Below are 12,314 nucleotides of genomic sequence, written 5' to 3' on the forward strand. Positions count from 1 at the left end.
GGCAGAGGTCAGGACATTGACGAGAACTGGGATCTCCTACATGGTAAACAATATTACGAAATGCTTTCCTACCCCTTAAGTCAGTTGTTCTCAACCTTCTTTCCACTCACATACCTTACTAACCCCTGGACCTATGCCATAGGTACTCTGTGGTCAGTAAGGGATTAGTTAAGATGGTATGTGAATGGAAAGGAAAAGGTTGAGAACTGCCATAATATAGCGACACCCACAACACCAGAGACAGGTCTCCCACATATTACTAACCCCCCTCCTTCACTCCGTTACCCCAGCAGGGGCCCGCACACAAATCAACCCACCGCTACAATCGTTTTGCATTAATATCGAGTGGCACAAGCTGACAAACTTTAGCACATTTCCAACCCCACTAAATTCGGCTCTTGCGTTATGACGCTATTGGATAAAGGCGACACTCACGCTCCTCCCACTGTCAGCAAGGTAACTGCTGTGCCCCGATTTTAGCGCATCCTTTGGTAGAGGTGATAGCTGCTCTTACAATTCAGTATTTACACCAGCACCTTTAGGTGGAAAGACACAGGCCAATGAGCTAAGTGTTGGTATATAGATTCGTGTCGTTGATGGACCGAATGGCCGTTGCTGCGGAATTTTGATACACACCCCTTACACGACCCAGGCTGTGCGAAAGTTTCCTTGAGTCAGGGGTGAGGAAGAGGGAGATGATAAGAAACGTAAACTTTGTCATGAAGAGAGGGGAGGGAAGAATATTTATTGATAGCCTATTTCAGCGCCAGCATTCGTGACATGGATTCGAATCCCGCGCTGTCTGTAAGGAGTTTGTACGTTCTCCTTATATCTACGTGGGGTTTCCCCGGGGCTCCGATTTCCTCCCACCGTTCGAAACGAACCGGATTTGTAGGTTAATTGGGTGTAAATTAGGCGGCACGGACTCGTGGGCCGGAATGGTGTGTTACTGTGCTGTATGTCTAAATTTAAAGAAAGAAAAATAATTAAAAAAAAGTTAATTAAAAATTAAATTAAAATTTTAAAACATGAAATAAAAAGTAAATTTAAAAAAATAATAAAATTTAAAAAATACAGGGCGGGTAGTTTTGCTCAAAATATATCACAACCACTCTAACGGCATTCCAAAATCAACTCTATAAATAGTTGGGAAGGGTAAATTATAAAATTCTGGACAGAGGAGGTGGAATTAAAAAGTTCTTCAAAAAGCCAGCACACGTACCGCGGGCCGAATGGTCCCATGTGGCTTTCCCCAGTCCTGGAGTCTGTGGGATCAGTTTTACTTAAATATAGATTGGCGAAGAAGGAACGCACCTTCAGGAGGAGCCTTGGAAACAAAAAGGGAATGCCCAGTTCAATGGGGGAAAAAACGGAGTGGCAAACGATTGGGATGCAATGTTATGGGCTGAGAGATATATCAATGCCTCCAAGTCAGCAATGGAGGCCGACAGGGTGGAGTTGGCGATCTCCTGCGGAGGGAGAATATACGGACTAGTGGGACTTTGGGTGAAAGAACCAATTAGCTGAATGTTACAAAGAAACTGCGCTTCCCGATAAATCAAAGATGTGGCCTCAATGAACGTTCGCGAACAACTCAGCTCACGAATGCACTCCCTTGCTACTGAATCAGCGACTCTCCTCCTCAGCCACATTCCACACCTCCCTTTCTTACTTACAAAATAGCCGCCAGAAATTGTAGAATTCCATTATGTTGAACCTTTTTTTTAAAAAGAGGCAGATAGCGGCGACCTCACACCGCTTGCAAGCATCCATTCCTTTCCGTCTACTCAGTGCTCCTTCATGCGCTTTCCGGCCACGCAGAACATATAAACGATGGCCCCACAACGCCGAGAGATCCCCTTTTAGTGCTGAATTAATCACATTTTTTTTAGGTTTGATCAGAAGATTCCAGGGCAGGCGAACCTTCAGAATCACAGGGGCGAGGGGTCTCCAATTGGCCCCATCACCACGGATCTTTCCTCAAAACTTTGGCCAAGTACCTACCAAATTCACTATTAACGTTATTGAATTTACTTCTAATGCTCTTTCTTAAAAACATCCTAGTCAAGTCTAATATCACTCCTTAAATCTAGCGAATTGACTCAAACGCTTTACATCTAGGCACACACGCAGGGAAGATAAAACGAATAACCCGAGAGATGTTTTGACGCTTTCGAAAGAAAGGAGAGGTGGTGGCAGAGGTGAGAGAGGCAGTGAGCGAATAGAATTCCGAAGAGAACTTCATGCACAGGGACACGGGGATGTGGGAGCAGGTCACATATTAAAGTGAAACAGCGATGCAATCTGGATCGAGCTGGAAAATGAATGCTCGTTTGCGAAATCTATTTGGTTAAACTCGAAACTGTTTTGTTAAACCAACATTTCAATATTGACTCGTAGGACATGAGGCAAAACAATCCTTTCAACACCTATTCTCTAAATCCGTACACGATATTCCGTGTGAAGCAGGTTGTCCCTGGTTCTGCCACCTTCCCTCACAACTCATTTTGGACAAAATTTTATAACGTGTTTCTTTATAACTGGCTTACAGACCCAAAGGACCAGAGTTGCTTAGCTGTAACTAACCATGTTTGCTTATTCAGAACTAGCTGTAACCAAATATTAACGTTATCAACATAAGTCTTTAGATATACTAGAAACGGACAGATTCAGTTGTAATGAATGGAAACAAACCCAAAGTGTCTGGTTGTCTCAATGAAGATTAGTAAAATCTAATGCCAAGGAAGTTTACAGTGTAATAAAATTCAAAGCTAGTTTTGAAATGGAGAAAAAAGCTTAACTTTAAAATATTGCACATCAGGGGAAGCAATTGTTGGTTTGGGAAGATTAAATTCTATTATCAAAAATCTAAAGAAGCTACAGTTGGTTGCACTCTTGTCCCTGTGAAGTTTGAACATTTGAATCTACTCCAAAAGCCAATGGGTTAATCCTGGTGACCTGACCATGCAGCGGTAGGAAATCCCTCTCTCATGTACATTTAGTATCTGACTTCCATAGGTTAAAGTGGATGTGGAAAGATCCAAGGGAGCTCTTCAAAGGGGAGCAAAGTTTTCATCCTTCAATCAACTTCCTCCCTCAACCAACAGATAAGTTATTTCCTAAGTCATTGGTAGGGTGGGCCAGTGACCTAATAATTTAGAAAATATTATTTAAAGTTCATTTTTGGGATCTGGGTATCACTAGCAAGGCCTATATTTGATCGCCATCTCTACTTCTCTTCGGTCACTTTCTTCAATCGCTGTATTTCTGGAAAAAGTGCTCAACGTACTGCTGCTTAGAAATTTGTGGATTTAGATCCAACCACCATAATCCAGAGATGTATTTCCAAATCAGGGTGTGAGACATCAGTGGTGCTCTCACTCCTGCTGCCCTTGTCCTTGATCAAGTTTGTAGGTTTGGGTGGAGCTGTTGGAGAAACCTGGGCCCATAACTGCAGTAAATTTTATACCTGGTGCACATTGCAGTCAAGAGTGTTCCAGAGTTGGAGGTAATGAATGTGATGGACGGGCACCAGTCAAGCAGGCTGCTTTGTCCTGAGTGGTTTAGAGTTTCTTCAGTGTTTTTGGTACTGTGCTGATCCAGACGGGTGAAGAGTATTCCATCATGTTCCTGACGTGCCTTGGAGGTGAGTCACTTGCTTCAGGATATCCTGCCTCTGACATGTTCTTGTAGCCAGAATGTTGATGTGGCTGGTCCAGTTGATTTCTGGTCAATGGTGGGAGACTTGATGTTGGTTGTGCCACTGAATGTCAGTGATTGGCAGTTGAACTCTGAGGAGATGGTCATTGCCTGGACTTCTGGTACAAATACTCCTTGCCACCTACCAGCCGATGCCTGAATACCGTCAAGGTCTTGCGGCACACAAGGAGTCTCAGCTTCACTTTCTAACGACTGTTCTAAAGAACCCGTTCATTAAGTATTTTCAATAATCTGAGGTTACAATGAAGTTCTACCATATTACTCATTTTGATTAATTTTTTTAAAGAAAATGTACCTTAGTTTGAAAAAGTTAGATTTAAATCCAAATGAAATCTGTCAAATGCCCACTTCCCCACTTAACCTCTGTGCACTGTTCTATAATTTAATTTGTTGTGGAAAAAAAAAGTCAACTTTCTGTATTCTCACTATATTCATGATAAAACAAGGGTTAGAGATGCTACTCAATGTGCCAGATAAATCCTAGAACACTCGTGCCTCTGAGTGTGAACAGAGTGGGTATTGTCAACATGGCTGCATAGAGAGCAGTAGCAAGAACTATTTGATTCCTGGCAACTGTTGTAACTCAGTTGTCTGCCTAAGATCAGAGATCAAATACAATTAATTCAGGGGCTTCTGCTCTTAATGGCTGAAATCTAACTATTTCATGAATCTACAGGAACTGAGAGGGGCATCTTGACTTATTTCATCAAATTATCTCAAATTTATTTGGAGTGGAGCTGTACAAATGTTATTCCTAAAGTGATTTTCAGAAGTTTCACCTACGGGCCTTAGTGACTTCATTATGATTTTCAAAAGTTTCACCTACGGGCCTTAGTGACTTCATTATGATTTTCAAAAGTTTCACCTACGGGCCTTAGTGACTTCATTATGGAATGAGATTGAACATATAACCTCTATTTTTACCTATGGAACAATATTTTCATGGGTTATTACCCTGATTCATTGAATTAACTTTACCCACAACACAATATCTATCAATGCCAATTTTTGTCCTTTCAAATCCCAGGACAGAGGCAGCCTGGTTAGCGCAATGCTGTTACAGCACCCGCAACTTGGTTCGAATCTGGTGCTATCTATAAGAAATTTATCCATTCTCTCAGTATCTGCAAAGGTTTCCTCCCACCCTTCAAAAGCTTATGGGCAGCATTGGATCGTGGGCTGAAATTGTTTGTTACTATGCTGCATGTCTAAATAAACAAACATAATTTACATTTAATTTAGGACTTCTCCTGGGTTTTATGAATTAGCTGGGGTACCGTGTTAAGAGAATCAAAAATACTCTTTCTGGTCTGGCTGCCCTCCAGCACTGGTGAATACATAGACATTTCTGGGTGAATGATATCCTACATTCCTGCCCTCATTCACAAGCACTTACTCGGGAACAAAGACTTTGAATGAACACCAATGGAAGTTTCCCTGTTGCCTGATGAACAACAGTTACAGGGCATGCTATGCACTAACAGGAGATCCTCGCTGTCAATATTACTCAGCCATTTGCTGTGAGATTCAATTTAATCCTCTAATGACCCTATCTCCCCAGTTCTCACAAATTCTCTCATCTGTACAGCCAGGAGCTAGTTATACATCATATTACTTCATGGTTCCACTATTTTTGCAAAAACTTATTTTAAGAACTGCTCTAAGATGTGTGTTGTAAGCATGCTATTAGAGTGACGCAAAAGCATAGCCAGCACAGGTTCTATCTCGCAGCTCCATTCAGCAGGTTCCATCTTGATCGTCGGTGAAGTCTGGATGGAGCTTGCATGTTCTCCCTGCGACAGCGTGGATTTCTTCTGGTTGCTCTGGTTTGTCCCATATACCAAAGACAATTTGGTAGGCTGATCAGTCATTGTAAATTCTGTGAGTGGTAGAAACTGATGGGAGAGTGGAAATGTGTGGAGAGTTAAAAATGATTAATAATAATGATTGTTTAATGGCTGGAATGGACTCAGTGCCTGATTTCATGTTGTATGTCTCAATTATGATATTTCATTGCAGAAGTATATATAATGTCCTAGAAACATTAACCGCAACATGAGTTTCTGATCATTGTTGGTATACAAGCTTTAACAGCTTCTTACACCTCTAACCTATAACACCTTCGACATTAACGCAAAAACAGCCAACACTGGAGACACTCCAATCTACAATAAATAGAAATGGACAGTGTCTTTAATTACATTCTGCTGTCTAAAATTAAGCTGGAGTGCAAATGAAGCAGGGGATGAGAAGAAAAAAAAGTTGTAATTACAGTTTCACTGTTGCTCAACTGTTAGGGAACTTCCAAAAATCTGACAAAGACTTGAGTACATTCACAGCCAAATTACATTGTTGATATAGAACAGGTAATGACCGCATGTTAGTGCTGGGAAGGTACTGAATGATGAGTGTGATTGGATACCTGATTCATGTCCTGGGTTTTCAGAAACTCAGAGGTTCCAAATGCTCACCATCATGGAGATCAATCTTTGCATATGCGGTTTTGCCACCATGTTGGCAACATTTTGTATCATATACACAATGGGATGTGTATTTGCTAATGAAATGGGCAACAAAGGATGGGATCATTAAAGAAAGAAAGAAAGCCAAAGTTCTTAAAGCTAAAATATCATTCCATTTTGATTGTGTGACACATCTCAATTTAGAAATAGGGTATCATTACATCATCAAAAGATATTTATATTGGACTAGCTTAGGGATTAAATTCTCCAATTTACTGCTAAATCTCATAAAAGGCACAAAATTAATAGAGTCAGGTAGCACATTATATTTCTGTGATTATTTTTGATTCATTGGTATTGTGAAGATCATCAGAAATGAGGTCAATTTTGTGAATGAACAATATCCTACCAGTATTTTGGCATTTGACTTGCATTTGAGCTGACAAGTTCAAACCCATTAGTATTCCATTCAATGGCAATGAAAGCAGAGGCAAGTGGTTTAAAGAGTCTTGCAAAATGTGACTCTAGTCACTCTGCATTGCTGGCCGTTTAACCCGCAGGGCAATAGTGCATCAACAATTTCATCTACATTTCCAAAATACCTGTAAATGATAAAAAAAATTATTCTACTTTGGGTCTGAACAAACCTAAAGGGTTAGGGAAGACATCAGGGGTAAGTTTTTTTTTAATACATACTGAGGTGCTGGAATGCATTGGCAGGGTGGTGGAGGATGGTACAATAAGAACATTCAAAAGACTCTTAGATAGGCACATGGATGTAAGAAAAAGAGGGCTATGGGTGCAAAATAGGGAATGGTTCAATTGTTATAGATTATGTTATAAAGGTCAGCACAACATTGTGGGTCAAAGGGCTTGTTCTGTGCTGCAATTTTCTATAAACTGCAGAAATTCATCAGGAATTGTTCCTGTTGCAGAGATTATAAATGGGTTCCAGAGACAATTGGATGTTTTTAAGGTGACAATTAGCAGGAGGAAAGGTAGGTCAAATAGGTATGGGTTTGAAGGACCTCAATGTTAAATCTTTTTCCTAAATATATTTGGACTCTTAATTTACCTGGGATAGGACTAATCCCAGGAATCATCAGGGATTGAATAGTTTATAGGATCGATCACATTTTAATCAGTTATGCAAAAAACAAGTTACAGATTACATTGCACTGTACATGATATCACAGTGTCCATTCTCCTTGTCATACTCCTGAGTTTAAAAGTCAATTTACTCAGCTGCCTCTGGATAAGTGCTGCCAATTTTGGATTGGACTGAGAGATACAGACGGCATGCCTGCTGAGCGCAATACAAAGGGAAAGCAACAAAAATGACACTGTTGCAGAGAAAACACATGGGATATAGGATATGATGGAGAGTGCTAAGGGTTTAAACAGTGCACCTCTCTGTGGTATTTTCAAAACACTTAAGTGTGAACCCACAGAAATTTCTAATATATATTTTCAAAAACAAAAAAGTGAATGAATTAGTTGGGAGCAAAGTGCTCTGTTGTTAAATAGAGATGTTACCTGCAGACTTTGAATCCACCTTGGCTAATGCAAAATAAGCAAGGACTTAATTTCCCATCAGTGTTATAAAACATGCCCAGACTTAAAGACTGATGAGGAAACTTTTGGTGTTGACTGCACCAAATCCCATCACAATTTTGTACTAGATACCTAATCCTAAACAAAATCCCCAAAGAGGTACCAAACCTGAAACACTGTGAGGGATCTAGAGTTAAAACTCCATTGATTTTCATTACGATGCCAGGTGCTGATCCCCATCCAATATCAGACATTTCAAATTCACACGACTCCCAAATGCAATGTTCTGGAAATAACTTTATTAATATTTGTTATGTTAAAAACAAGAAGTTACAGTATCAAAAACAAAATATTTTGTACACAAAATATACAGGTATGAAGATTTCAAAATCACCCAATTTAAAAATGTGTTCCAGAAAAAAAAACTAAAAGCCAAACCCTAAATGTGCACAGATCGCTCAATAAATATGAAATGAAGAAAGAAAGAGAAGTTTGTTCTGTCTGTAACATTACCAAAGTAATATGCATTTTGAAAACCTTTGCAGAAAAACTTTTTAAAATATGAATGACACATGCAGTTAAGAATGTTAGTTGTTACTATATTGGTTGAATTTCACACCCTCAAACTCTGATGCGTCAACATACTGTGCGATTACTGTTAGGTCTACCATTTTTTTTTAGTCTAGTTCTTTGAATGCTGTATCTCCCTAGACAGGTGATTTAATACTAAAGTCCATGACACAAAGAAAAAACAAAGCCTAATTTGCTGCAAACCTACCATGAGGGAGTAAAAAGATGTAATATGATGAAATGCCAGAAAACTGTAGCTTTTCTGTGTAAATAATTTTGTGGGATAGCCTGAAATACAAAGTAAAATTGTACTATACTATACCTCTTTTAGTGTGCCACCAAGTGTCAGTCATTTCAAACTGAATGGACTTACCATTTTTTTTTTGTCTTGAAGAGGATCCAGAAATTTTAGTACCAGCCAAAAAAAAGCAAAACCATTGACGACAAGACCGCACTGTCTATTTGAGAGGCAAGATCAAGTGATACACGTTCCTCCTCAAATGTCTGGATGCTGTAAGCATGCTTACATAACACCGGACTGATAACATCAAATAGTCAACAAATTCAACTACAATCATATTTGCAAGCATTCTCCAAAATGACGCACGCTGATAAAATTATGCAACCACCTGTTTCAGATGTGAGTTTAATGGTAGTCACAATAACTGAAAGGTGATTGCACGGCACTGTCGATTGTAAGCTGAAGTCCATAATTTATACATTTTACTCATTACTGTGTATTGACTGGACAAATTGAATGTACATATTTAATTGTACAAAGTATGTGGTAAACCTTGGAGAAGCCTCCATGTCCTCAACACACAGCATGATTGTGGGACGTGGGTGCAGAATGGCAAGAGATGAAGATCACGGACACTGAATGTCATGCCCTCCATCCCAGATATACAATATCCAATCAGCCTGGCTTCCCACCTTTGGTGGGAAGGTAATTGTATTAAACTCTTGGATTGTAGAAGGACAGGGATTATGAGCCGAATTAAGGCCAGCAATAGGGAAAACAGTTTAAAGAGGAAAATTGAAATCTCAAAAGTGCCACTGACTGGGTACACAAATAGACTACCTAAGTGATGGTAAAGTGCTAATGTGATTGCGCAGTCACCAGGTTATTAGCAAGTTGGTGTTCAATTGGCATTTTGCTCATTGTGTTTCTAAATAATCTGCTCTTACCTGGGCCCTCAAAAGGTAATAATTTGGAGGGAATCGGTTCATGAGCAGCAAGCGGAATTAGATAGAGGTCCTTGATGTGCCTGGCGTTATTTGCCACCACGCCAAAGCGCCCCCGACTGTTGAAGTAGGAATACAACGAGATGTAGGTGACCTCTTCCTCCTCTGTGGCTGGGTGAAAACGAATGAGACAGACTTCCTGCATTTATCATAGAAAGAAAACAAAGCAGAAATCACTCAACACAAGCCAGGCTGCAACCTGTAGATATAGATCTATAATGACCTCCTCCCTCCCCCCCCACCCCCCCCCACCACTTCCAGTGGTTATGCACAGAAATGTTGTGTCATGAGAATAGAAAGGTTCCTTTAAGCCAACCCCCTCATCCACCATTCAGTTAGTTCTTGACTCAACTGCACTTCAGGTTCATTACTTGCCAAAATGTTCTTCACCAAACACTTCTGGAGTTAATACCCATTTTAGGTAGCATTGTTTGTAGGCCAATATTAATCACCTATTCCCAAATGCCCCTTGAATTGCATGGCCTCCAAGGCACTGCTTCTCCCCCCACCCCCCAGAGGTCAGTCAAGGCTTAACCACATTGCTGTGGATTTGGAGTTGAATGTAGGTCAGATCTGACAAGGATTCACCTTTCCTTTCTTGGAGGGTCATGAGCAAGATTCAACAATTGCGCTCTTCAAATGAGCCATACGACCTTGTCAGGAGAGATCCTATGTGGCTCCCCAAATTTTTCTTGAATGAGCATCAATGTTCATAGGTGCAGGCTCATGAGAATCTGTGGCCTTCTAAGCAACAACACTGACTAATAAAGCTGCAGGGTCAGATCCTGCACATTTCTCTATATGAGCTTTTGCGCCAGGCTCACATCAGCTACTTTGATTGCTGATTTGGTTTAGATAGTTTCATTCAACTCGTGAAAAGATGAAGCTAAAAGAATGGTGATACTGAAAAGCCAATAAAGATACTGAGATGTCTGGAACTTCTGTGAAATGCTCAGGGATACACTACATATGTAAAATCAAGCAGTTATTTTAAAATTATCCAAAATCTCAACAGCACATAATTGTTTCATACGTGACCTCTTAATGATGAATTCATCATTTTAATTATCTAATGAAACTAGTTATACATTTTCTCACTGGTTTTTAACTCATCTCTTGATTAATTAGATGAGTCAATTAACCCTTTAAAGGATCCAAGACCATTTACACTTTGTTCGATTGATATCACTCACAAATAAACCTTATGGAATTGACACACAATATCCTAATTACACCAAACACAGAAGTCTCAGAATTATAATCAACATCCAAGGTTCAGTTCAGTTGCTGTTGATTCCTTTATCCACACCTTGAATATCTTCAGACCAATCAACATCTTGCTCTACTTGTTAGCTTTACCTTTCATGAACTTGAGGTAGGACAATAATATGCATCTCCGTCCTAACTCATACCAAGTCTTGTATGCATGGTATATCAGCTTACAATTGAACGCTGACTCAATTTAAGTTTCAAATTGTTTCTAAATCCTTCCACAGCTTCTCCTCTTCAGCAATCTCTTCTGGCTCTACATCCTTCAAATCTCTTCCCTTCATAATCCTGACCTCTTGATCATCTCCACGTGGTGGCACAGTTAATGTAGTAGTTAGTACAGTACTATTGCAGTGCCAGTGACCAGAATTCAAATCCGGCATTGTATTTAAGAAGTTTGTGTTCTCTTCCTGTGTCTGTGTGGGTTTCCTCCAGATGCATCGGCTTCCTCCCACCCCTCAAAACATACTGGTGTTGTAGATTAATTGGGGTACTTGGGTGGCAAGGACTCGTGGGCCGGAAGGGCCTATTACCGTGCAGTATGTCTAAATGATGCTGAACCAAGCCATGAAAGACCCCAACAATGAAGACGCTGTTTACATCCGGTACCGCACGGATGGCAGTCTCTTCAATCTGAGGCGCCTGCAAGCTCACACCAAGACACAAGAGAAACTTGTCCGTGAACTACTCTTTGCAGACGATGCCGCTTTAGTTGCCCATTCAGAGCCAGCTCTTCAGCGCTTGACGTCCTGCTTTGCGGAAACTGCCAAAGTGTTTGGCCTGGAAGTCAGCCTGAAGAAAACTGAGGTCCTCCATCAGCCAGTTCCCCACCATGACTACCAGCCCCCCATCTCCATCGGGCACACAAAACTCAAAACGGTCAACCAGTTTACCTATCTCGGCTGCACCATATCATCAGATGCAAGGATCGACAATGAGATAGACAACAGACTCGCCATGGCAAATAGCGCCTTTGGAAGACTACACAAAAGAGTCTGGAAAAACAACCAACTGAAAAACCTCACAAAGATAAGCGTATACAGAGCCGTTGTCATACCCACACTCCTGTTGGGCTCCAAATCATGGGTCCTCTACCGGCATCACCTACGGCTCCTAGAACGCTTCCACCAGCGTTGTCTCCGCTCCATCCTCAACATCCATTGGAGCGCTTTCATCCCTAACGTCGAAGTACTCGAGATGGCAGAGGTCGACAGCATCGAGTCCACGCTGCTGAAGATCCAGCTGCGCTGGGTGGGTCACATCTCCAGAATGGAGGACCATCGCCTTCCCAAGATCGTGTTATATGGCGAGCTCTCCACTGGCCACCGTGACAGAGGTGCACCAAAGAAAAGGTACAAGGACTGCCTAAAGAAATCTCTTGGTGCCTGCCACATTGACCACCGCCAGTGGGCTGATATCGCCTCAAACCGTGCATCTTGGCGCCTCACAGTTTGGCGGGCAGCAACCTCCTTTGAAGAAGACCGCAGAGCCCAC

At 41.0% G+C, this 12,314-nt stretch overlaps 1 protein-coding gene across 11 annotated transcripts in view; it reads right to left on the minus strand.

Moving 5' to 3' along the window:
* LOC138735878 (death-inducer obliterator 1-like) overlaps positions 1-12,314 on the minus strand; it is a 144,722-nt gene that overhangs the window by 5,813 nt on the left and 126,595 nt on the right. For all 11 annotated transcript variants that reach the window (XM_069884428.1, XM_069884430.1, XM_069884426.1 and 8 more), the window contains one exon: positions 9,495-9,690. In XM_069884428.1, the coding sequence (XP_069740529.1) occupies positions 9,495-9,690 (196 nt within the window). The remainder of the gene's footprint in view (positions 1-9,494; positions 9,691-12,314) is intronic.

This window comes from Narcine bancroftii, chromosome 6, assembly GCF_036971445.1.
Source record: "Narcine bancroftii isolate sNarBan1 chromosome 6, sNarBan1.hap1, whole genome shotgun sequence".
Taxonomy (NCBI): Eukaryota; Metazoa; Chordata; class Chondrichthyes; order Torpediniformes; family Narcinidae; genus Narcine; species Narcine bancroftii.